General features: G+C 38.4%; 1 protein-coding gene across 2 annotated transcripts; it reads right to left on the bottom strand.

Annotated features, from left to right (window-relative positions):
* Nucleotides 1-19: 19 nt before the first annotated feature.
* On the bottom strand, nucleotides 20-27,985 carry LOC135205518 (leucine-rich repeat-containing protein 58-like). Of its 2 annotated transcripts, none has more exons than XM_064236263.1 (4): nucleotides 27,167-27,985; nucleotides 9,170-9,386; nucleotides 6,203-6,404; nucleotides 20-3,218 (listed from the first exon to the last, which is right to left on the bottom strand). In XM_064236263.1, exons 1-4 carry the CDS (start codon nucleotides 27,811-27,813, stop codon nucleotides 3,145-3,147), a joined length of 1,140 nt encoding a protein of 379 aa, XP_064092333.1. In that variant the 5' UTR covers nucleotides 27,814-27,985; the 3' UTR covers nucleotides 20-3,144. The 2 variants fall into 2 exon arrangements, with proteins under 2 accessions (XP_064092333.1, XP_064092331.1); XM_064236261.1 differs by having other exon boundaries at nucleotides 20-5,054; nucleotides 27,167-27,983.

Raw genomic sequence — 27,985 nt, 5'->3', positions numbered from 1 at the left:
ATAAGGTCAATAATACATATTAAGAAAAAATTCTTTTAATAAAATTTGATATTATTCAAGATTTTATCAAAACCAGTAATTTTAACGTGCAAAAAACAATTACCTCCTACTAAATCTATCATAAACCTAAACCAGCTTTTTAAAACAAATCTGATATATAAAAAAATTTCCTAATAACTTTAAAAACCACATGGAACCAAACGTAACTAAAATAATCTGGCTATGCAAATGAAATTTACACGTATAATGAACTTTTTCGTATACTAACATTTTATAAACAAAACGTGCATGACTAATGGAGTAATTTTTTTATACAAAATCTCACCAAAACAAAATACAAAAATTAGATAAGCTTGCTCTAAAGGCACTTTTTGTCCCTTATGTTTTTCTTTAAGATATCTACTTTATATGATTATTTTTTAATGAATAGATGACTGGCAATAATGAAGCAATCATGTGATGAAATTAATGTAAAGAAAAATATACATATTGTATAATATATGAATATGTATGAAGTATACAATTTATAAGGTGCTGGGGATTTGATCCACCAATTAATAATTGTCTGATATAATACATAGGGAAAAACCCATTAGTTTTTGTCAATACAGCAGATTTAAGAAGTCCAGTACAGTAACTGCCAATTTACTGATAGTCATAACTAGTACGTACCATACTGGAACAAGAAACTGCCCTTTCGAAAAACAAATTACACATTGTACAAATACAAATTTCTGACTAGATCCGATAGAAAATGTACCAAGAATAAATAATGGGGATTCTGTTTTACCTGCTAAAGGAAAAGTTACTATCTCTGGCAGGTAAAAAGCCACCAAACTTATATCATTGGTAATTTTAGTTTGGAAAAACACTATCACAAGAGTTCATAAAATGTTCCAAAAGGTCCACAATAATATAAACATTAAAAATTAGTTTTGTTTGTTTGTTTGTATGGTGTTTTTGTTGAGAGTGAACTTCCATCTCCAGAAATACACCTCTCACACCTCAACAGAGTGCCAGAGAATTGAACTTGCGGCCACTGAGGTGGCATGCCAACACCATACCAACCACGCCACAGAGGGGGATTCAAATTTAGTGCAAAACTTAATAAAACTTTACAGTAGCTTTAAACCCTTCTCTGGGTTCAATTTTTTTTTTTTTTTCAACTGAAGATGAACCCAAAGAAGGGTTCGAAAGCTATTGTAGTTTTTATGAAGTTTTACAAAAAAATTTAACATTTGTATTATTGTGGACCTTTATGAACATTGGTAATTTTAGTTTGCATTTCTATTGCGAACAACTAACACATTTGCAAAAAACTTTTTATAATTTAGACAAAATAGTAAGTTTATTCCTACAGCATCACTTAGAAAACTATAGACAAAATGCACATGCTTTTATCTTCAAACAGGATAGATTTAATAGTACAGATTGATACTGAACATCATGTTACCCTAAACTGAACACAAAGTGCCTGATATCAAAGTGCCCGATATCAGTCTGTGAAAATATATCAAAGCTTTAAAAATAAGGCCAGAAAGAATATCTTCATGGCTTGACATTAGATCACCCTGAATTAAAAATGCAGTTGCTGTTAGTTCCTGCAAGCAAGATTGTGGTATTTTTCCTGGAATCAGAATGTACTGCTTTACTAAGAAGCAATATCAGTCCGATATTTCAAATATTTGTGCATCACTCAGGATGCAATAAACAGACATAAAAAAATCTTCTCGTAGGTTGAAGAAAACCAGTTTTCCACTCCTTTAGGCCTGAAATTTAAATGCAGGCATTGCATCACCCAAAACATGAATATGCCATTTTCAATTTTAAAAAGCATAAAATACACATGTGTATGCCTACCTTTTTTAAGAATAAAAAAGACCTTGAAGAATGGTCTAATGCATTTAACAATGCTGGCCGAGACACTGCTTTTGAGCAGATATTGAAACAAACATAAAATTTTGCTAGAAAAATGAGGAGGCACTTAAATTAGTCTCAGTCTCTAGTTTCATTGTAAATTTTGTACTATTATGTCTTTGTACTCACTGTTTACCAAAGCTAGTAACTGTAACAAAACCAAAGGCCAGAGAGTAACTGGAGTATGTTCTCAGTGACAAATTATTTGTAATGACTATCAAAATTATTCAGCATATATCAGGTCTAATATTTACAAGAAATATGCCTTACAACAATTATATAGTGAATAACATTTAGGAATAAAATGATCAATAAATCTGTCAAAAACCTAGTTAGTTTGAATTTACAATAATCATCAAGGTAAGTAATTGATTTATGAATATTTTACATAAATTAAAATAAAAAAAAATTTAAGAAAAAAAAAGTTACTAAAAAAAAGTTACTATTCAAAGTAGAAACTGCTTGTCCTCACACTTTATCTAAAGTAGAAACTGCTTGTCCTCACACTTTATCTAAATGGAGAGGACTTTTTGAACCAAATATTTACACAAATAATTCAAATGAAAAATACTACTGAAAAATATCACAGAATTTGCCACATGTATTTCAGCATCTGCAGAAATTTTACTTCAAGTCCAGCCCATTAGGTTTGAAAACAGATTATCCAGTTGTTTGTGATATCTATTACTTCTGGGTTACAATGTTAATGCATTTATACATTAACTTTTAAACAATAGATCTATGAATGACCTAACTAACTTTTGTACTGGCATCACTTTGCATTTTTATAAATTAATTTCTGAAGGAAGGCTGTAATTTTTAAAACTGAGTGAATTGCTCACAATTTCTAATGCAGAACACATTAATTCACACAAATTGTTGTATACTATATACCTCTGAAGTTTACTATTTTTTATTCTTTTATGGCACCATTCAGACCTACTAGGTCACTCTCCCTCTTTTCTGGCAGTACCTCCCTCCTAATTAGTATCTCTCCATTTATGGAAGGTGATAGTATGTCCCCCCATAGGAACAAATACCAAATTTTTAAAAGTGATCTGTAATTTTCCTAGGTATACAAACTCTAGCCTTTCATATTGGAGGAAACCCTCCACTGCCTAACCACTATCTGTCAGTGGCGTATCTCTTTCAACCAGAAGTCCAATGGGGAAAGTTGGTGTATTGGGGTATATCCTATTCCTCAACCTTCATGGGTTACCTCCCTTGTTAGTTAGTACACAGGCCAGTCCAGTGCATGCACAGAAAGGTACTCCATATTTGAAAGGTTACAGTTTGTGTACCTATGTAAAATATAAATTATTTTAAAAATCTTACTTATCACAAAACATCAGAGGGCAGTAATACATTAAATTTAACATTAGCATTAACAATTTTAACTATACACCTATCTTATATATTTTTGGCCTAGTATTTATATGCCACAAATCTATAGATAAAAATAAAAGTACATCAACTTATGATGAACAACTTTTTACAATCCATAAAAATTGCGGTTATATTTTAAACTAAAAGTTTCTTGGTAAAATACAGCATATTTTTGCATGGTCTTACTGTGTATGTACAACTTACAAATTAGTTTGAAACTGTTAAGGGGGTTATGCTACAATGACCTTTGTAAAACCAACTCTATGTAAGAATGGTATTTGCATTTTAAAAAGAAATTTCATAAATGACTAATTAATTATAAAAGCAGTTGCCCATTTCCATTTATGCTGTAATATACAGTATGATAACTTGACAACTAAGTACAGCAAAGTAAACTGCACCAAAGAACACACACACACACAAAAAAAAAAAGAATTGATGGACATCATGAAAATCGAGAATTCTTCAGGTTAATTCCATAATTTTACAAAGACTTCCACAAGTATTGCATTGAACTGTATAAAGTACAGACAGTCCCTGGGTTACAACGGGTTCGGCTTAAGACATTCCGAGCTTAGGGCACTTTTCAATTATATTCATCAGAAATTACTTCCAGGGTTACGACACCTACAACACTGATCTGGCAGATGAAATATGACACCAAAAATGCAAAATAATCAATATTTGAAGGTTTTTATGAAAAATGTAATAAGAATGCAGTTTACATAGCTTTCAATGCACCCAAAGCATTAAAAGGAAGATTTTCTCAGGATTTTTGACGATGTTCCGGCTTACGACGCGTCTCAAGAACGGAACCCCCGTCGTAACCTGGGGACTGCCTGTATATAAGCACAGAAATGAGAATTTCATGCAACACATACAACAACAAATAAACATATAAATCTATTTTGGATTCACTCGTAACTTAAAATACATTCACAAACAATCACATGCCCAATTATTCAATTTCAAATAATATACATCACAACACAGCATACAGAGTACCTTAATTGCTGGCATATCAGACGCACCCCTATTTTACAAGGATATTTTGTGGAAAAATTTTGGTATGCATTATATGCAGGAGTGTTTTTTGATAAAATATAATTAAAATAGTTTAAAAATACATCTAATATGCTGGCAAATACGGTTACTACATTTCACATTTTTTATTCATACATTCCTCTTCAAAATGTGTGGATTTTACATGACTAAGCAGTGAATAATGACTTTGCAACAAATGCCTTAATCAATGGTGTTTACTATTTTATCTACCAGTAAGTTGTATCAAAGATTAAGGTTATACTTATGATACAGATTAAAGTATTCAAAACCCTCCTGGATTAAATGAAGCTTATTTTAAGTGGTTTTAAGTGGCTGTTCAGGTCATCTTGAGAATACTCTACATGCAACTTTGATATTTTCATTAATGAAACAATTCATTACATGTACAAGGCTAACTGGCAGTGATTTGTCACAATTACAATGAAAAACTTTCAAAACAAAACAAAATGCCATATAATGTATTCCCTATGCACTTCAATAACTTGGAAGATCTGGAAGAAGAACTTTTTTCATCCTTGCTGATGGCTCATCCTCCTCACTCTCGGATTCAGTAATATTAGCACTGTAATAGGCGGGAGTCTTAGAGGAACACCTCGATGAACATAAATAATGCATGAGAGGGACACGGTACATCCCACAGAAGTCAACAAATTTGATATGTTCGACACATGATGAGAAGTACATACCTGGTAAAGAAGAAAATTCTCAATAATAAGTAGTACATATAGGAAAAGCAAAATATTTCTTAATCTGATGAGGAAAATTCAAATTTATAAAATTTCCTTGGCTTTAACCATAAATCCTGATCAAATTCCAAATAACACTTCCATGTACATAATTCATGTTCAGGTGCAATATACAAATCACATTCTGACTTCATTCCAATTATTAAAAGAAGAATTATAAAATTAAATTTACCTAGTACTAAAGGCCTGGATGAACTAATAATAATAATAATAATAATAACAATAATTAGGAAGCAGACCCTCTCTCAAGTATACCTTATTAAAAGTATAATGGCTACTTCGGAGCGTTACGCTTTCAGAGATTCTTCTCTATTTTTCAAATGGCAGCTTTTTCAGTACTACTTAAATAGGCTAGTAGAGTGCCTATGGAGGTCATTTTCAAATGCGGGGTCAACATCAGTGTGCTATATATATATATTTCGGTCTTTTACGGATAAACTATATCATAGTCATCAAAGTCATTCTCTCTCTCTCTCTCTTGTAGCAAGCTTTTGTCTGGAGCTGCCAGACATCCTCTAGGCTAGGAAGCTGAGGGTGGACTGCTTCTGTGTGGTGTCCTTCCTCCTTATATTCAGAGTCGTTAGCAAGGGGTCTGTCCCATGCCTAATCTCCTATTGGCTAGCGGAGGTAAGTGTGTTTATCATTGGTCACTTGGGTCAAGTCTCAAGCCACTTCCGCTGTGTTGATGGTTGCGTACCTGCACTCCTAAGCAGGCCCCCTGCTGACGACCCCAAATATAAAGAGGAAGGCCACCAGACAAGAAGCAGGAGAGAGAGAGAGAGAGAGAGAGAGAGAGAGAGAGAGAGAGAGAGAGAGAGAGAGAGAGAGAGAGAGAGAGAAAGAGAGAGACTATGATATAGTTTATCTGTAAAAAAAAAAAAAACAATTAAATATAATCATATACTTTGATCTTGACCCTGCATTTGAAAATTACCCCCATAGGCACTCTACTAGCCTGTTTAAGTAGTACTGAAAAAGCATCTAATCAAATAATAGAAAAGAATCTCTACAAGCATAAAATGCTGCTGAAGTAGCCATTACTCTTAATAAAATAATAATTACAATATTAGGATTATTCCTGAACTCACCTTTACAATTAGGGTTGACACATCTGTTACCAGAGCTTAAATATGTTATGAGAGACTTTGGAAGATCTTCCTCTGTGTAATGGAGTTTCTTCAGCTTTATTACTCTGGCTGCTAATTCCAATAGTGATGGTGGGTTGTACATCAGCTCTCTTGCACATGAATTTACAAATCTTGTAACAAGGGGATTGTCACGGAGGCTAAGCTGAAAGACCAAGATCAGTCTATGAAAGTGCTCTATATGTGCATCATAAAAAATAGCAAAAGATTACTAGTACTGTAAATAGTAAAAGGTTCTTATTGTATTCTACACAAACTTCCAAATGGACCACAAACATGACAAATTTTAATAAATTTGTATTTTTCATAGCTAACAAGCCTCAGGTCTTAACAATAGGATATAATCTTGCACCACCTGGAAACTGGTTAAAAACAATCGAAGATTGTAAAGGTAAAGCATCTGGCAACGCATGCGTACACGAGGTGGAAGCTGGTCACCAACCAGGTACAGAACCTCGTGACGCACTAATCTTTCTTTGACTGCCTTGGAAAGTAGTCGCTTTTGCCCTCCTCCCAAGCCGGTTGCTTTGTTTGCCTGTGATTTCTTTTTGTTTCAGTGTGTTTGTGCGAGTGCTTTGTTGTTATCATGGAGCCCTCCAATTCTGCAAAACCTCAAATGCTTGAGTCGGGTGTTCAGGGTTTTGCATGTTCCATGTTTTTGGCTGCTACCGTTACAGATTCCTAAACAACATGCAGTAGGTGCCGATCTAATTTTTGTACCATTACTAACCTTTGCCCAGAATGTTGTTCCTGGCCCAGGTTGCAGAGGAGGAAGCATCATAAGGTTTCTACTTGTCCTTCTTGGGAGGTTTTTTCGTCTCCTTGTTTGGACGTTTCAGCACCTCCCTCTTCCAGAGGCGTCCCCCTGCATCGGTTGTAACGCTATCTCCTTCCTTTGCTTCCATCAATCCGTCATTGGAAGTATTGGGAGTTGCGCAGGATGAGATTATGTTTAATGTAGCCCCCTCTCCCGTGGGATCTATTGTCCTTTCCGAGAGGGAGGAGGCTACACCTTCTGTTTCCTTTATTTGAAATTCCGAATCAAACAAGATGGCGGCTGTTTGGGCATCTCCAGGCCTATGGGGTTCCCCCTCCTTGGATGGCCTTCTTTTGCATTTCTTGGCGGCTCGTAACCCCTGTCGGCCCCATTGGCAGCCCCACATCTCCAGGCCTACATTACTTTGGTTCTTGTGGGCTGTTTCCTAGTGGGACGCCTGTGTCAACATCGACGCTTGCTGGGTCACCCTTCATCGCTCTGCCAGTGAGGCCATCCACCAGTGCTGCCATTCAAGATGTGACGTCACTCCCAGCATCTTCTCAGCCTAAGACGTAAGCTGCAGTGGCATCTCTTCCTTCTGTTGCTGTGACGTCATCTCAATTGGCTATGACATCATCTCTTCCTCTCGCTGAGCCATTGGAGACTTTGTTTCAAGCTATGTTCGAGAGACTGGACTCTGATTTTTGAGAGTTATTCTGCTCTCTCTGGCAAGAAGAGTTGTAGGAGTGATTCTTCCCCTCCCACTTCTAGCAAGAGATGCCATAGAAGGAAGTAGTTAATAATATTACCCTGGCAATTTTGCAGGCATTTTCTCCTTAATCTGACATTGTGAATTATACTGCCATAACGATGGCGAGTGACATATGTGACTAACAATTATTCTTGCCTTCTAACAAGACTGTGGCCTTCAGTAACCGTTATAATTACTACTAAAAAATCTCCAATAGACTGCTTGAAGCAGCTACAGTTAATCCCTGAGTGATATTTATATGGCAATATAATACATGTCAAGATATAATTTTCACACAAGTCAACTACAAGAGTGCAAAGCAACTACATAATGCAATATCCATTAGTGACACCATACAACACTAGTGTTCATCAGTGCTGCTTCTCATATTTTATTGGTAACCAAATGTCTAGTACAAGTAGTCCCCGGGTTACGATGGGTTTGACTTACAACGTTCCAAGGTTAAGGCGCTTTTCAAGAAATAATTTCCAGGGTTACGACGCCTACAGCGCTGATCTGGCACAAGAAATATGACACCAAAAATGCTAAATAATCAATATTTGAAGGTTTTTTGATGAAAAATGCAATAAGAATGCAGTTTACAGTTTTCAATGCACCCAAAGCATTAAAAGTAAGGGTTTCTTAGGATTTTTGACGATGTTCCGGCTTATGACAATTTTCGGCTTACAATGCGTCTCAAGAACGGAACCCCTGTCGTAACCTGGGGATTGCCCGTAATCTTAATACTGAATACAGTGTTCCCCCGTATTCTCGGGGGATGGGTACCAGACCCCCCCTGAATAGCTAGAACCCGTGAATTGTTGAAACCTCTATAAATATGCTTATAACTGCCTTATTTTGTGTTAATTAAAACTCAAGAAAAATCCAATAAAAATGTTTATACTGTACCTGGTTTTTTTAATAGATTTATCACAAAAAGTGCATTTTATGATGAAATTGATAAATAAAAAAATATAAAAAATTGTGGATATTTCTCATAGATAGGTGAATTTTTCACAATAATGGGGGTTTATGTTCCAGAAAGAAATCAGAAAATACGGGGTTCACTGTAGTACTCTATTCCTTAACAGAGAAGGTCAACTATATTTATGGAAAAATTATATTTTCATTATAAAATTAAGTCTCATATATACTTACCAACTTGCATGGCAGCCTTTTTATTTAAAAATTGTGATAGCGCTTTGATAGTGTAGTATGTGTGACAAGTCCCATCCACTTAACAGGTGTTGGAAAACTACACTAAACTATCAAAGTGCTACCGCAATTTTTAAGTTAGAAACTATAGCTATGTAATGACTTGGTAAGTTACTATTATGAAAATTTAATTTCAGTGGTATGATGAAAGTAAACAATAATGATGCAAGAGAACACAATGTGTTACCTCTAATAGACCTCTCAGCTTTACTATGCCAACGGGAAGACAACACAAGTCGTTATTATGTAGCAGCAGTGATCGAAGGCGTGTGAGGCTTGCAATGGAACGTGGTAAACTCCGCAATCGATTTTCACAGAGAATTAGAGCTTGAAGTTGGTGGAGCTCTCCAAGCTCATCAGGTACATTTTCTAATAAGTTACCGCCAAGGTGTAGTACATGTAACCTGCAAAAATGAACAAAAAAAATTTGTTTAGACCAGAACAGAGTACATATAGACTTTAGGCCAAAGGCCAAGTGATGGTATCTATGTCTTTCTGTGCTGAAACAGAAATTGAGAGTAAAAAGATTTAAAAGGTGAAACAGGAGGAAAACCTGTTGCACTAAAAAACAATTGTCAGAAGGGGGTGGAAAGGAAGATGAAGGAAAAAGAGGTACATTACATAAGAATATGTATGAGGAATTAAAATGGTTGCTGCTAACTAAGGGTTGAAGGGATGATGCAAAGAACCTAAGTATTGCCTACAGAGTATTGATGGTACTATCCCCCACCCCCTTGGGGAAAAAAAATGTTAGAACACATAATAGAGCATTTAAAAACCCTAGGAGTGTTGTACACTATTAACTAAGTGAATAAATTTAGTACCCAAATGCCAAAGCATTCTATGGAAGTACTGTACACAATCTTTCAAGATCTTTGCCTTCTAAAGTATATTCAACACAGTTAATTCATCTTTGACAAAAATCTTTTTCCTTTTTCCTTCAAGTATATTCAAAAGTTCTAGGAAAATTACCACTTCATAAGAAAGTCTCTTAGCCCAGAAGAATGTTAATGGGTTTCTTCCCGGTAAGATTTTGCAATCCTTTTTGATGTCATAATGCACTCTCTATTAAGTAACCACATACTACTGGATAATGCAATCACTTTCACAAAAAGCAATCACTTGGGATCCTGTCAAGCCAAAGAGCTTGTGAAAAATTTGAAGAGTTAGGTGACAATTCCGAAAGTTATAAAAAAAAGAGGGGTTAAGGCCCACTTCGAAACAGCCCTCGAATTTCAGACTTTGACTAAAACCTTACGGGGTGGGGGGGGGGGGGGGGGGGGGGGGGGGGGGGGGGGGGGGGGGGTGGGGGGGGGGGGGGGGGGGGGGGGGTGGTGGAAGTCAATGGTAAAAATTTGGTAGCCCTAGCTTTCATAGTCAGGGTGTGCATAACAGACAAGACAGATATTTCCTTTTATACATACATATAAATATAACACCCAAGTCTATAAAAAAAAAAAAAAGGAGAGTGAAGGAAGACAGGAATGCTGGTATGACTTACAGCAACTGGTCCCAGGCAGATATTTTGGCAAACATTTATTGTGGCACTATAGCATCCCAAAGGGTGCTGCAGGATAATTTTCATCCGAAAAAAGAAATTTTAAGTCAAAACCCTCAAATGATCCTAGATCCCCATAATAAAACGGGATAAATTTGAAATAAATGAGGCATCCCAAAATACAATTGAGAAAAAACTCTGTCCATAAACAGTACAGATAAAAAAAGTTAACTGGCAGGATAGCATAAAAAAAAAAAAAAAAATTAGCCTGGCCTAGGGAATTGCATCCTACCTTGATACCCCTAAATGTATTCCAACCAGAGGGGAAAAAAAAAAAAACAAACAATCAATATGGTACCACATTTTAACCTTAAGTCACAATTTCTATATTGTGCATTTGTGAGTGTACCAGACCCCCCTGAATAGTTAGAACCCGCGAATGTTTGGAACCACTATAAAAACGCTAAAAACGGCCTATTTTGTTAGTTAAAACTCAAGAAAAACCCACTAAAAATCTTCATGCTTGGTTTTTTAATAGTTTTATCACAAAAAGTGCATTTTATGATGAAATTCATCAAAAAAATCAGGAATTTGTGGATACTTATTATAGAAAAATACCACGAATGCGCAAATTTTCCGCGAATAATGCGGGGGAAACGTTCCCAAGAGAAATCCGCGAATGTGAGTGTCCACGAATCTGGAGAATGCGAATACGGGGGATCCACTGTATGGTTCATTTGGTGTGTTACTACAATTGCTTGTTCATTTGTGCATTGTAATCATGTAATCTAGTCCCTGGTTAATGGCGGGGGTTCTGTTCCCGGCCAAAGCTGCCAACTGAAAACCAGCAATAACAGCACTAATAACTGGAGATCAGTGCTACTAACCGGAGATCTATGCCGGAAATCCAGTTAACACTGTCGCTAGATAAGCACCATAAAACCAGATAGCTGTTAACCGGATGGCTGCCAGTAGCAGGCATGGGTTCAGGTACAAGTACTACTTGTAATTGGACTTGGCCTTAAGTACAAAATTTTGACTACTTGTACTTGAGATTTTAAAATTCAATTTACTTGTACTTGGCCAAAAAGTACTTGAAAAATCAATTACTTTTAAGTACATAACATAGCGTCATCCCCATTGAGCGCTGTGGTAACAAACCAAAATATAATTTTTACCCGTTTGTTTTTAAGTTTCGCTATAACAAAAATAGCTTCGCAAGGTTAAAAGGACATTTTAGGTTTTTTTGTTGCACTCCAGATAATGATACTGACAATAATAAAAAAATAAACAATAAAAAAACAAGCCGTAATTGAAAACTTATCTGTCCTGATCAGCTAGCTATGAGTGACGTCACTAAGCTCCTCCCCATTTACACCATGCTCATCATCTTTCAATAATCAAAGTTGACATTTTAATATAGCTAAGTTGTGGTGTCTTGAGCCATGTAAATCAGAAAAACGTAGGACATCTGTACATTTTAATTTATTAAGAAATATTTCTGCAGGTGACTTCATATCTGTAGCATGACGTCTTCATCCGTTTAGCAGGCAAATTTTCGTCAGTCAGGCTTGGAATTATGTACATTAAGCTCTATGTCAACTACAGTTACAATTATAATTACCAGTCCTATTATCAAATTACAAGTATAACTATTATCAATATTAAATAGAAATAAAGTATTACAATTACCTTAAAATGTGTGATCAATTTAAATTACAAATTACTCAAAATCTGCCGTCAGCACAGCCCTGATGTAAAGGGGGCGTGGCTTAGTCAGGCAAGAGATGCCAACTAGTCAATTAACTTCGCTCCAGATGCAACCATCTTACTTATAACCACCTTGAACTGGTTGTATAACAAAAACTGCACTAGTAGTGACAATAACATGACTATAATATGTGGATTTTTGTTATAATGAATTATGTAAGTCAATAAATAAGATACACCAAGTTTAATTCAAATGGTTTAACATCTACCGTTGTTTATCAACAAAATATCACTCAGTTTTGTGCAATCAATTCAAGGATGAACCTACGACAACCTGATCACTTCCTGTCTGTATCTGCAGGAAACACGATTAGTTCTGTAGTACAGTAGTTTAGTCTTTTGGCAGCCATCATTCATAGCTGTGCTAGTGTCATTATGGCATCACCTAAGGACTCGGGCATATGGGGCAAGGATTTCCTGATGCTATCTCAGAAGCAAATTATAACACTGATGAAGAAAAAGAGGATCTTGATGATTTGGATGGTAGTGGTACTGTTTCTGCTGTACTGTTGAAGTTTTACCAGCTGAGCATAATTCCTGCTTTGCACATACGTACTACATTGCAACTGGTCATGAAAGATGGCTTCAGAGAAGAAGGACAGTTAAATGATACACTGAGCAAAGCATCAAAATTGGTTTATTTTTGTATAAATCAGCAATAGCAACAGGTGTTGTAGGAGAAAGAAAATCAGAATCAGGTTGGAATTCTCAGTTAGAAGATGATCAGATCTATTCTGAGAGTATCTGAAGAAAAGCTGAACAGTTTGGATGGTGCATCAAAGCTCCAAAACATTCTCAATGACATGCTAGAAATTTCTGAGCCATTTGAGGAGGCCACCGACTGTGCCCAAAGACAAAATTCTGTATCCTTTAGCCCAGTCATTCCATGTGTGTGAGGCAGGGACGTGCAGAGGTGGGGTGCTAGGGGTGCCCAAGCACCTGCCCCTTTTGCTACTGTATTAAAAGTGCCCTTTTGAGAGGGATGTATTATAGGCCTGCCGCCTATCTGTGTCAATGATAATAATAATAATAATAGTAATAATAATAATTATTATTATGGTTGTTGTTGTTGTTTGTTGTTTGTTGTTTGTTGTTGTTGTTGTTGTTATTTGTATAATAATAATAATAATAAACAGGAGCTTGTAGAAATGGGTATTATATCTTGGCAGCTGACTATGTCTCACTGTCTGGTAACATGGGGCCAAGGCAAGCTCAGCTGAGCTAGACTGACAACAGGCCAGGTAAGCTTTCCAAGTTATTTTAACTGGTATTGCCTCTGCAATAAGGCTTTGACTCCTTTTTTTAGCTATAAAAAGTGTAATAACAAAAAGAGGGAGAGAGACAGTGGACCAAGCGAGTCGAGTAAATTAATAGATTTGGAGAGGAAAATAGGAACGGGGCCACAGTAATGTGGACTGGAACGCCGAACGGTACAGGTACCGTTATGATTGTTCATTGTAGGTGGCCATTAACCTACTGAATGAGACACATACAGCTTGTGTTCATTTGCAGGTTGTTGCATAATGTGTCCAATTAAGTTCTTGACCTGCACGTGATGTTTAGTTTTCGATTTTTAAATCAACAATACCCAACTGGATGGTGAAAAAATCTGTGAATGAAGAGGCATTCAAGTCATTGCAAAAATTATGCCAGTTTTGTGAGTTAGAAGAAGTAGACAAGCTACGGTTGGAATTAAAGATCTTCTATTCCTCATTTCCTTGCCTGCCACAGAACACTGCAGCTACAATGCTCAACCTGATGAAAGAAAACAATGTCCAGGAGATACTGCCACTTATGCTTGAACTCTTAACAATTTATGCCACTCTACCCATCACAACTGCAACAGTGGAAAGGACCTTCTCCAAACTCAAGCTGGTGAAGACAAAGCTATGCAGCCTGTCCAGTGAGGAGAGGTTATCTGATCTTTTGTTGCTAGCAGTTGAAAAGGATATCGCAATCAACATGAATGAAGTTATCAGCATATTCAAAGAAATGGCACACAGAAGGGATCTCTTATAAATATAAAAGGATAAGGTCTGGTTATTAGCCAAGTGTATTGATCATACAGATTGATTTTCTTGCAGTCATTTATGTAAAAGTAATTCTTATTGTAATTTTTCTTTTTGTTGAAATTTTTCATAGTTCTAACTGGTAGTCAGTATTGTAGATTTTATGTTCATATAAAACATTAGCCCACTGTTACCTATGATATCAGTCATGTTTATCTCTTTCTTGAATTATTAATGACTAGTTTAGATAAATTTGAAAGAATATTGAGCCGGTATATATTTAGCCTCATTCATTTCTATATTTTTGCCCTTTTGTCACTTGAGCACCTGCCCTGAAAAAGTTCTCTGCACCTCCCTGGTGTGAGGGCTCAATTTTCACTTAGAGACAATGCAATTTAAGTACTATAACAGTGGTTTGGTATTTGGATTGAAGAGGTCATTACAGAAATGCCTTCAGGTATATGAAGAACGGAAAATATATCAAATGGAAACTATTCTGATCCAAGATTGAAATTAGATTGGTGTTCTGAAGAAGAGGAAAAGGTGAATCTCAAGTCCTCTGTCACAATTGCAGCCTGGTTTATATCCAAAGATACCGAAGCTCGTGCAAGCATGGATCTTGCCACAGACCATACAGAAGATACACTAGGTCCTACATAGTTTAACTGAACAAAATTGGAGGAAACTGTTTAGTTTTATGGATAACCCAGTTCGACAATAATTGAGTCAGCCATGCATTTCATAAGAGAGAGATCTGCTAGTATACAGGAAAGACCACAGAGAAACATTTCTAACTCTTGCTAAGATGGCACAAAAGTAAAATACCTATCAGTCCCTGCTTCTTCTGCCCCTATAGAAAGGATTTTCAGTATTGCATGAAAAGTATTTTGCTTGGATAGATGTCTTACTGATAAGAATTTTGAGTCTGTGATGTTTGTAAAATGCAACAATAAATCCTACAAGTAGATAATAGAGAACTGGTAATTGCATCAAAGAGAGAGAAATGATATTGTTATGATACAATAAAGTTCCATACATACTTACCTGGCAGATATATACATAGCTATCGACTCCGTCGTCCCCGACAGAAATTCGAATTTCGCGGCACACGCTACAGGTAGGTCAGGTGATCTACCTGCCTGCCGCTGGGTGGCAGGACTAGGAACTATCCCCGTTTTCTAATCAGATTCTCTCTTCCACCTGTCTCCTGCGGGGAGGCTGGGTGGGTCTTTACAATTGTATATATCTGCCAGGTAAGTATGTATGAAACTTTATTGTATCATAACAATATCATTTTCATACATTCAACTTACCTGTCAGATATATACATAGCTGATTGACACCCTTTGGTGGAGGGCAAGAGACAGCTAATTACTGACTAGACAGGTAAACACATATGTTGTAGGTATTTATAGACCTTAGTTCCTCTGTGTTTCTAGACGAAGGGTTGACTTCCTAGCTATTGCATAGGAGTCTGCTTCATCTCAAGAGCCTTAGCGAGATAGTGATCTGTGGCCAAGAGTTCTTGTGGATCTGTCGATGGGTCTCTTCCACTTACTCGACAGAACCTAACTGGCGTTTGTCAATGGGAGCACATCCGCTTATATGACAACACGCACTTATTTAAGGAGCGCAACACCGATCCCGATCACCTGTTCCTAACATGAGGGTTCGCGCTAAATTGAAAGAGAGTTATCCCCCAAACTCCTTTCAAACCTCCAAAAAAAAATCATTGAGTTAAAATAAATTCAACTCATTATTAAAGGATCAGTGTCGGCTCCTTATCCCAGCAACGTATCCGCTGATACGTATAAACCAAGAGAGAAGAATCTCTCGTAGGTTAACTTGAAGTCCTTCGTGTAATGAGCAGTCAACACATAGTTGCATCTCTTATATGTTAAAGCTAATATGTCTTCCTGACATATTGTTACGAAAAGAACAAGAATTTGCAAAAGCTCGCACTTCATGAGCTTTTTAAATTCTCAGCTGTTTGAAGGTATCATCAAGTCACTTATGAAGTGCTTTAGAGATCACCATTGTTTCAAAGAAGACTAGGACTTTCTTTGAACTGGATCTCATCTGGATGAAGCCTAACGCCTGGCTTGCGCCTGGCTGGCGCGAGGAGTATCCTGTTTAGCATACTCCTGGCGCCTGACAGTCGTAAAACTCTTCGAATACTCCTGCCGTCTGGAAGGCGCATCTCGCTCCAAATACTCCTGGCGCCTGTTAGGAGTATTAAGCTCAGAATACTCCTGGCGCCTGGCAGGAGTATCGCGCTTCGAATACTCCTGGCGCCTGGCAGGAGTATCGTGCTTCGAATACTCCTGGCGCTTGGCAGGAGTATCGCGCTTCGAATACTCCTGGCACCTGGCAGGAGTATCGCGCTTCGAATACTCCTGGCGCCTGTTAGGAGTATTAAGCTCAGAATACTCCTGGCGCCTGGCAGGAGTATCGCGCTCCGAATACTCCTGGCGCCTGGGAGGAGTATCGCGATCGGAATACTCCTCGTCCTCTGAATACTCCTGGCGCCTGGCAGGAGTATCGCTCTCCGAATACTCCTGGCGCCTGGGAGGAGTATCGTGCTCGGAATACTCCTGGCGCCTGGCAGAAGTATCTGGCTTTCCTAAGGTAGGAGCATCGTGATCGGAATACTCCTGGCGCTGGTAGGAGTATCACGTTCCGAATACTCCTGGCGCCTGGGAGGAGTATCGTGCTCATCGGAATACTCCTGGTGCTTGGCAGGAGTATCGCGTTCCGATACTCCTGGCGCCTGTTAGGAGTATTAAGCTCAGAATACTCCTGGCGCTTGGTAGGCACATCGCGCTTCGAATACTCCTGGCGCCTGGTAGGAGTAAAAAGTCTAGAATACTCCTGGCTCCTGGGAGGAGTATCGAGGTCAGAGTACTCAAGGCGCCTGGCAGGAGTATCTCTTCCCGAATACTCCTGACCTATGGAAGGCGCATCTAGTTCCGAATACTCCTGTGGCTTGGTAGGAGTATCGCTCATGGAATGGCCTTTCGAATGGCAAGTATATTGCGCTTAGCGGGCGCGTATACTCCTATCAGGAGTTCTCTCTTCTCCAGTTGGCTCTTGTTGCTTGGATGAAGATCTTGGCCTAGAACGATCTACAGTAAAGTCAGGCTCTTTGCGCCTACTTGGCGCCTGGCTCCTAGTTGGCGCCAGACGCTTGGCAGGAGTTACTTCCTTTCCCACGTCTCGCCTGCCTAACGCATCGCTCCCCCCAGAGATGGCCGCTTGTGCGACAACTCCCCTGTAGGGTTCGTCGCGCCCGACAGGAGATCGGTATTTGGTGGATCTCTTAATCAGAAGTCTTGTCATCCTTCTTTTTACGAGTAGGATCCTTAGAAAGTACTCCTACCAAAGACGCTAATTGCTCCTGCACATTCATCACAATTTAGTCCGCTCCATCCAGTAGACAATAGGAAATCTCAAAAGTCCAAGAGACAAGTCTTCCTCCGAGGAGGATCATTATTGCATACTTCCGTTGCTAACGAGTTCTCCTCCTACATGTTGATGAGTTTTCTCGTTGCAGAAGCTTCCCTATCCTTGCCCGAAGGAAGGGAAGGAGCTTGGAATTTAAAGAGATTCTGAGCTGAAATTGGTTGATTTCTAGCTCTTGAATGTATCTCTCTGAACCTTTTGGGAAGTAGTTTGAGCCCTTCTCGCGTTCCAAAGACTCTGTCAGTAAACGTTTAAACCTTTTCTTCTTCTGTAGATGACAATGTCACTACATTACCCGGACAACGAAACCTCTATCTAAAAGCGTTGATCCAGGAATAAAAGGCTTTAGTTCTCTTGCCAAACATACTATGCTGGCCAGAACCCATTGCCGAGTCGTCATAGAATTTGATTCCAGATTCTAAAGCCCAAAATTTCACTTGTCCTTTTGATCGTTTAGGACCAAGAGAAACATTTGATTAGGAGCAGTTCCATCTTGTCGGAACACGGAATCTGAGGCCCAAATTAGGATCCCATTCTAAGTATAAGCTCTCTTACTCTTATCGTATAGAGGTATTGTATAAGATCCCGAAGATCTTAATTCTCTACTATCTCTAATATTCTTTGTCTAGACAGAATATATCTTTTCACTGTGTTCATTGATAGCATAAATTACCAAGGTGATTCTTCCCTCTGAAAGGGAAGAAAACCATTATGTGGTTCACAGAGGTATCGGAAGAGGACAGTTTCCCCTTTCTATCTAGCACGATCTGCAGCAACTCTATGTCTTTAACATATTTAAAGGAATTATCAAGCTTCCCTTGAAAAATCCTCTCATTCATATTTACTTCTGGTCAGTCTGCACGCAGACAGACTCAGAGTGAATAGGTTTTTCAGGTCCAATATTTATAATAGATTCCGATCAAATCTCTTAGAAAAACCTTCCGACACATGCTGAAAGAAGAACGTGACTTCTGTGAATCCAACCTTTTATTGCCAAAATGATGCATTCATCTTCTTCCTTAGACGCCCATTTATTTTAATATGTGTTAAGAATATATACAACTAGGGGAAAAAAAAGACTAAAGTTTATTCCCCTATTTAATTTAAAGATGGCGTATCTTGCTACCTCTCTTGTTTCGAGGAAACGGAAGCAATCTATAAGAAGGTCGTTCATCCTCTGCCTTGCGAAGATATCTGTGAATATTTTCCGCAGGGTCTGACAACTCTTTCCAATGAATGTTAAATCGTGCTCTGCCGAATTAAAATTCTTTATAATCCTATCACATTGTGGTAAAACAGCATTCATCTAGGAAACTCTTGTAAGGATAGTAGGAACGCTGTAATTAACCACGGTGTGTGCATAAGGCTTAAGCGTATCGTTATCTTAAGGTGAATTTCCTACTACATTCTTTCCTCGCCGAGGCAGAGAGATATCCTTAGCAAAACGAATACGATGTTATTCATGTTTGCCTAAAAAATCCCCTCAATTCGTGGTTAAGTCCCTGATTGTATGGGGAATATACGGTGAAGCATTCGATCCTTTAGGAGAGAAAGAGTAACCAACCGTTCACGACCGAGAACCGGATGGTACTAGATTGGCTCACAATTACAGCCGTGTCGTTCACTGCCTGGCTGCATTCATTCTGAGTTGCCAGTTACTCCCTTCAATGAATGGATATAATAAAATTATTCTCGAGTCTAAGAAAGCTCTCAATAATGCAAATTTTAGGCAAACAACCTTTGTTAAATACCGAGGCTGAATAGGTATTGTCGTAACAAAACCTTTAAGCGAAGTCTTTACTAGGAAAATCCTGTAAGGATATAGACAATTCCGTAGCGAATCAGAAAGGCAACTATGGTATGCGTATTATGACTTGTCATTCAGTAGTCATATACAGCAAGCCTTCTACGACACTCTTTCCTTTCCGACATGCAGAGAAAGAATAGAAATCTTACTCTCTTCGTTCATTTCGTCAATAATCCCGAATGAGTATAGTCGAAAGATATTGCAAATGACAACCGAGGATCGAAGAGAATCTCTCCAGCTTTTATTATCTTGGAGATAAGTCCGTATTTTACGCCTTTCTTATCTGGAAGAGCCTCTAATCAATGAATGAGAGCTCGTACGAATCTTGTTCAACTTCCAAACGATTGCCCCTCTTTCTGTAAATGGTTGGTTGCAATCTATTTTAGAAGGAGGATGATTTTTAATATCCTCTTACTAATACTGAACTAATTCTCACAATTCTGCTCTATCTTACCATTCCTCAATTTGGGGCAAGATTGAGCAACCGAAGGAGAGCGCTTCCTTTCGAAAGGTGAAGGGCTATTCGCAGTACCGACTCTAACCTGACAAGGGCTACGGCAGCCTGTGCTACATCTTGAGTCCCTGCCTGGAAAAAACCGAACTTGCTCTTGCCTTTATTGCATTAAGACGATCCTGACAAGGGCAATGGCCGCCTCGCGCGACAACTCCCGTCCCTATCAGGAGAAGCCTCGAATGTCTTTCACCCTTCGCCTGGAAGACTCTCGGCGGTTGTCAGGCTCTTCTTGTAGGAGAAAGTGTCTGGCGCTAAGCAGGAGTATCTTGCCTTAGAATACTCCTGGCGCCTGGTAGGAGTATCACGTTCGAATACTCCTGGCGCCTGGGAGGAGTATCGTGCTCGTCGGAATACTCCTGGTGCTTGGCAGGAGTATCGCGTTTCGAATACTCCTGGCGCCTGGGAGGAGTATCGTGATCAGAATACTCCTGGATCCTAGAAGACGTATCGCCCTTGGAAAGTTTTCTTGTTGGAAAGTTCCGAGCATCTGAAAGGCGATCCTCGCCTGGAAAGTTCTGTACGTCTGGAAGGTTATTCGAATCTGGAATCTTCCGCCTTCTGGAAGATCCTGTGTGCGGAAGGTCCGATCTCTTGTATATTTGTTCTTGCTTAGAATTCGACAATACTTCCATTTTCGACATAGCCCTCCCTTTCTTCTGAATGAGAAGGACTTCCATTTCCGATAAAGATCCTGGTTCATAGTCTTTCAGGCGCTTTGCGCCCATATTCAGGCCCTTCAGGTGCTTTGCGCCTCGTTTCAGGCGCTTTGCGCCTTGTTTCAGACGCTTTAGGCGCATTGAGCCTCGTTACCGGAGCTTCATGCCCAAGGAGCTAGAAGCTTAAAAGTTATATATATGTGTACTCACTAAACGAGATCCATATAATTCATTCGATCAACAATATTCTTTAATATCTAATTCGTTCTTCTCAGAATAGATATATTTTCATATACTTCTCCTTTCTCCGTCTCTTCTGAGGTTCCGATAGCCAGACGAGATTATCTTGCATCTTCATTTAATCTACGCCGTTGATGTTTTACTCCTTATTCGTCAAGACGATAATAAAAAGGGGAAACATTGAATTAGGATGCCTTTCCAATGGCTATCCCTGGCAGTCTGGGACGTTCTACAGAACCTGCCGAGGGGACGCCTGAACGGTGGGGGTTCTCCATAACCTCCGTACGGCTTTCGACATTCCTTCTCCTCCGGGCCAGGGAGCTTGGAAGAGGTCTAGGCCTGGGAGCGAGACAGAAGCCGATCAGACGCACCCTCTATTGCAATGGGGAACACTATAATCACTTCTTACCTTATAATAGCTCGTATCTTGAGCCACATTCCTTCCATCTTCAAATTGCAAATGAATTTGTAGTTTCTGTGAAGTAAGAAGGTGATGAGGAAACACACACTACTAGTACTGTTAATATTCTAACTGCTTGTCAGAACGAGGGCTATTAAAGCTTCTACAGAAAGCATATCTAGTTCTATGTTTTCTGACTTCCTCAAATAGGAAGTTACCTTATTTTCCTCAATCAAATTCTAACATTTATTACACTTTATCAATGAATAAATATTTATATTTCCCTTTCTTGCAAACTATGTAATTGTCTACCGAAAACTTCGGTAGTTACACATACTCTATTCTTCGAAAACTTCGAAGTTAATTCATTAAAAGTTATTAACAAGTTATCAAAAAGTTATTAAAAACGTATGCCAAACCACCGATCCAGTACTTCCCTGTAAAAGTCGGCCAGAAGATCGATGGCGATGAAACACGAAAATCAAATCAGGAGGGAAAGCAAACATATGTTTACCTTCCCAGCGACAGAGAGAATCTGATTAGAAAACGGGGATAGTTCCTAGTCCTGCCACCCAGCGGCAGGCAGGTAGATCACCTGACCTACCTGTAGCGTGTGCCGCGAAATTCGAATTTCTGTCGGGGACGACGGAGTCGATAGCTATGTATATATCTGACAGGTAAGTTGAATGTATGAAAATATAATTTTGTTTAGAACTTTTCTGAAAAACATAATTCTGTATAGATTATTCTGAACAGTATCGCATTTTTTTTTATCTACTTTGTATTACAGCATAAAGGGTGGCAGTGTTTAAAAAAAAAAAAAAAAAAAAAAAAAAAAAAAAAAAAAAAAAAAGGAAAGGGAAACACCTTAACCTGTGAGCAGACAAATTTTGATCACTTGTTCATTAAAACCTATGAATATTCCTTCACCTCTTTTCAGCACTAAGGGCTTTAGTAGGGTTCACTGACTTATACTGTGAGAACTAGGTATAATCAGGTACGTACTATCCTTTTGGGAAGCATCTCTTTATAAAGACTGCTATAGTATAATATCAAATTTTCTCTCCATTAGCTGTTTGTTTGTGAATTTTTATTAGATGGTAATTGCTTTTGATTTTAAATCAAACATATCCCTAATAATAATAGAAAATCTGCTGAAATGTACTTGTATTTGTACTTAAGTACATTGCCAAGTACTTGGACTTGTACTAAAGTCTCAGGCAAATTATCTGTACTTGTACTGGCTCTTTTTCTCAGTACTTATACTTGTTCATAAGTACCATCTCATGTACTTGGACCCATGCCTGGCCTGTTGTGGCATCATTTCCTTCAGCACTTAATTCTTCAGCCAAGGTTATGAAGGGTTGGTGCTGTAACTGCATCCCCAAAGTTACAAAACAATACAGCCTACTCACTACCATGAAACAAACTTAAAAATAGCAACATATAGTTCATCCAAGATTATAGTGTAATTATGAAAAATTGAATATGAAACTGTCATAAAATCTAATATCGATGGTGCATCACTATACTTTGATCCAAAATAAGTAATAAGCTAAGTTATGTATACGAGCAATTCTGTATTCATAAAAATACAAAACTGATTACAAATGGGAGCTTTCGACAGTTTGCCAAATGGTCCTCTTCAGCCAATACATAACTGGATTTTTACATATAAAATCTTGTTACATTACTATAACACCCCAGTCTGGGGGGGGGGGGGGGGGGGGGGGGAGAATTCCCACGGAAGCAATGGGTCCAAAACTTGTCTTTTCATAAATCCTTCCTTGCACCATGAAAAATTACAACATATTTCCTATGAAATATATAAACATTACTACTGTTTGTGTCAGCCATTATAATTAAAAACTAGGAAAAAGGCAAAAAGAGTTTTACATTTTCAGTTTTGGAGGGGTTTCACCAAATTCCATGTCTACTGTTGTTCAAAAGGTGTTCCATATATTCATGGATATTATTTGTTAAGTGAATGGAGCTCATAGCACATGCAGTATTCTGGAACCCCTATGCAAGTTTTTTTTTATTTCACAAAATAATCACTTGGTATGTTTTACCAATTAAAACTGTAATTTTTTATTTTAAAAGTACCAGGATGTTTTCAGGCCAGTATAGGAGGTGCTGATGGGATCAATAGTGATACCTTATATGTATACCTATGACATATAATCCTGAAGCAGTAAAAAGATTGTCCATTTGGATGTAGTAAAACCTTCCACAAAACAATTCTGAAAAGTTGTGACATCTAGCTATGCATACTCCCAATGTCAAGGTAAGGATTAGGTATGCTGTATGCAATGCTAAGGGGGAAATATAAGATGTCCTTTACCAGTTAAGACCCCAGTGTGCAAGGTAGCTTTATATGAATTTCTGTGACTAATGAATTATGGTGCTTTTGGTCAAATTTAGAAAAGTGGGGGGGGGGGGGGGGGGGGGGGGGGGGGGGGGGGGTCCAGATCTGGTTTGGACATTGTGTTCTAGATTAGGGTAGAATATCACGACAGGCCAACCCTCATCACGGTAGACGGGTCTTATTCACTCGATATTTAATTGGTGAAACATGAATACAATTGCAACTCTAAGCATACCATTTAAAAGACTGAAGTTTCGTCAACATATTGTGATATATGAAAGCCCCATACGAACTAAAATAAGCATGTGAGCTCTTCGTAAAATATGTTTTCAAGGCAGTTTTGAAATCCAATATGGCGGCTACGTTTTGCATGGACGGTTCTCATCAGTGACGGCCACCATCTTTCCCCAGCCTTCCCAGCACTCATTTGAACAATGTTAGCGTATGTATGTAACGTTTATTGATCTTACTCAAGATTGCAGTTGTAATCAGCACAATAAAACAACATTTTGTTGCCTATATTAGTAAAAGTATGAAACTTGTTATTCCCGGGGTTATGGTTGGAACTGAATTCATTCTTACCTTGTAATCGGCGGTTTTTATCCTTACTGCCATCACAACTGAAACTCCACAGTGCTTATTTGATTGTTATTATACACATTTTGGTCTCAGTTCACGCCACATTGCACTTTAAACCCGTTGCTGTTCCTGGTTTCTAAGCGCGCGCGCCATAAACACAATTACGAACAGCAGACGACGACAGACGACGAAAACTGCAAAGTTTTATTCCCTAAAACTGTTTACTTAACTCGTTATTTAGTTTAAATTTACTTTGTTATTTAAAAATTTTGATTCAATTCATGTATATTATCCCTTTTTTGCAACCAAATTACCCCGAAAAATTACAGACATTTCTAAAGTAGATAAAATCAAATGTTTCTAATGTTTTCGTACATCTGGCTGCCGAAAACCATAGAGGAACGAATACGGAAAAGTGCAGAGAGGACGACTAAGTTTTTTTTTTTTTTGCTTTTTGTTTTTGCTAGCACTTTTCATTGATTTCAGTCTTTATTAGTATTTTGAATTTCTTTAATAATCGTATGCCAGAAATAAATGTAACCTTTAATGTTTGCATACTTTAATGTTTGCATGCTAAGAATGGCAAAATCATCGTGCCACATAGGGTGGAGGCTTCACACATACGCTGTTCCATTATTATAAACTGTTTCCATGAATTCTAGTTGTCATAGTAATGCAATAATGATAAAATTGCTTTAATATTTATGTATATATACTTCCAATACATAGCCTAATTTCACCAATTTCAACGTTTTGTGTGTAGTCTTATACCCAGTTTGGAGGGTCAACACATACCGCAATGGCAAGAGAGAGAGAGATAGAGAGATGAGAGCGAGAGAGAGAGAGAGGAGGAGGAACGGAGGAACGAAGAAGAAAAGGGATGGCGGTGGAGGGGGGGGGGGGGTAGGTGGAGCTTTATACGCGTGTTCGTATCCATTTCTGCATAATGGAGTTTTTGTCTCTTGGTACAAGGACAAGTGTCGTTATTCTTTACGATTAGTGATTCACGATACCCTTATAAATTACGGCACTGGGTGTAATGCACTATAGCAAAATCTCGTTCTGTTACGAGTGTTCGTTACAGAAATAGGTATTGCCCAAAAACGTGCTTGCACTGTCTCTGAAACCCATAGTAGACATGCTGCTTAGTTGTCAATCAAGTTTTTATAACCAAGTATTTTTTACAAGCTAGCTATTGAATAAATTTGTATTTTTCTCAGTCAAAACATATGCCCCTCAATGCTAACTTTCCTCTTTTAACGACTTTCTGGTCATTGCAAATTCGGCCCCATAATTTCTTATGGTGCGAAAACAGACAGAGGCCCATGGACCGAAAACGATTGCGTCACACTACGGCGATAATCCAGCTGTAAAACATCTTCATATATCCAAAAAGTAAATAATAAAGATATATATGCGCATTACAATTATAACAATTACATGTATAGCTGATAACAATCTGCATGAATAACTGGTAAACTGTTCTGCAATGACAGTTGAGTATAGCAATTATTTACAATAGGTACGAAAGTCAAGATGTCGTGACGTCATAATACAGAACTTAAAAGAACGTTCTAATTCAGAAAAATAATTACTTAAATTTGAGTCAGAGTCGAGTTACTTTTTTAATAACGAATATTTTCAAATTAATCATCATAAATATGTAAAATATTGATGTCTTACTACTTATTTAAAAATTAGCTAAGAGCACGCTTCTCGTCATCTTCTACCAAAACAGCTGTTTACTCCTGGCTTGTTGTTGGTGAGAAATCGTGTTTCGATTGTTGTGATAAAAGTGCTCCAGCGTCTGTGGGTACAACTGGTGTGCGGATTTATCACAGGAAATGGAAAGTTTGTTGACACAAGCGACTCCGTAAACATCGAGATGGCGTCAATCTTCGAAACAATTTTAGTTGTAAGTAAAAATTTCTAAAGCGTTTTGGTGAGATTTCCACTGCCGTGGGCGCCATTTTCAGTACCCTCTGTTTAAATCTTAAAATTTGGCCTTAATTTCTAACTTTGGAGAAAATACTTACTTCGAAAGGAGAGTAGAGGTCTTTAGCTCCGTTTCTCACCAACAACAAGTCGCGACTGATGCCCATCTCGGGTGTCAGGACGCGTTATAATGTACTTTCTCGGAGGGTGGCAAACATTGATTGTAGGTGGCCTGGTTGGCCTGCCGTGGTAATCTACCCTAGTTTGGGAGGGTAAGGTTAGGTTGCAACCGCTTGCATCTCATTAATCTATATATTATAGGTACGGGCAGGCGATAAGTTCTATGCATCCTTGGTCAGATAAGGACCCACTGGTCTAAGTAAGGTTAGGGTGCATCACTTTATCACTTGGGTTATAATGGGGAGGAGGATCCTATACTCCCTTGGTTAGATAAAGGTAAAACTACTACAGCACACCTCTAGTTCAGCAAACTACCAGTTTGTATGTAACATGGATGCTGTGCTATACCCAACCCTTGAGGATGGGTGCAAACACATAAAACAAAAGCCAGTAAATATCATAAAACATAAAAAGCAATACCTAACTATTCCAGTCGACGACTGGCAGGGATCCGGCCACAGCAGTGGTCATCACCCATGCTAATCTAGCTAGTATAGCCATTTGTTCTCTATGGCTAGTGACCTACCTAAACAGATTGCAAACATGATCCAAGTATATTCTTCTTACTTTTAACCTTGAGGTTTATGCAATTCGGACTTTTACTGTTGGTGCAATTCATGCCTTCCTGACCTTTCATTTTAGAACCCAAATTTTACCGCCTTATATTTCTTTGTATGGGTAGCCTAGTAGCTATCTGATAATACTACATAAGACCTTGCTAGACACTTGTGAACTTGAGCATAAAATAAAAAGTACCGTAACTCACCCCTGCATGGCTTTCACATCGGAGAGGATTTCTGTAATTTGGTTGTTCCCGAGATACAGATACCGCAAGTTGGTCATCTCGTACAAGAGTTGGGGGAAATGCGTAAAATTATTACCACTGATATTCAACTCCCTCAATTTTGACAACACTGGAAGATCTTTAGGAAGCCCATCATTACTCAAACTGTTATTCTTAAGGTACAGAGTCTGTAGTTCGGGGAGTTGTAAAATAAAGTCATTTATGTGTGTAAGACTATTATTGGACAGATCTATGCTCTTCAATTTGGAAAACTTGACAATTTCGAACGGCACGGTCAACAGCATGTTGTTGTGGAGATAGAGTTTGTTAGTGACTCGATCGTAACGTTCGCTTTCATCGTCATCATCATAGTCATTACAAGAAGACATCTTCGTGACAAAATTGCTGTCGCTGTAACCACTACTCGACGGTCTGTCGTTGTCACCCTCGTCGACCGTCGTTTCACAATTCACTTTTACACATGCTGATTCCTCTTGCTCCCTGATGCTGTTTTTCAAGTGGACACTAATCGTTTCATTATCAAGCATCAAATACGAGAAGTCCAAAGTGAAGGAAGTCAAATCACAACTTGAACTACCCTCATCGGAGCTTTCTGATGAGTAATACATGGCTGGTCGAGGTCTGATGTAGTTTTAAAAAATAAATTTAGATGATTTTGAGGTTCAGTGTCATCGCATGGCGAGATTTCGAAGCCAAAAACTCAGCTTTTCGTTTCGTAGTTGTTCCTTGTTGACTGAGTTACATGACACTGTCGGCCGAACAGCTTAGCCATATATATCC

This window comes from Macrobrachium nipponense, chromosome 24, assembly GCF_015104395.2.
Source record: "Macrobrachium nipponense isolate FS-2020 chromosome 24, ASM1510439v2, whole genome shotgun sequence".
Lineage (NCBI taxonomy): Eukaryota > Metazoa > Arthropoda > Malacostraca > Decapoda > Palaemonidae > Macrobrachium > Macrobrachium nipponense.
The sequence above is the reverse complement of the archived record's forward strand: the minus strand, read 5'-3'. Positions and strand labels throughout refer to the sequence as shown.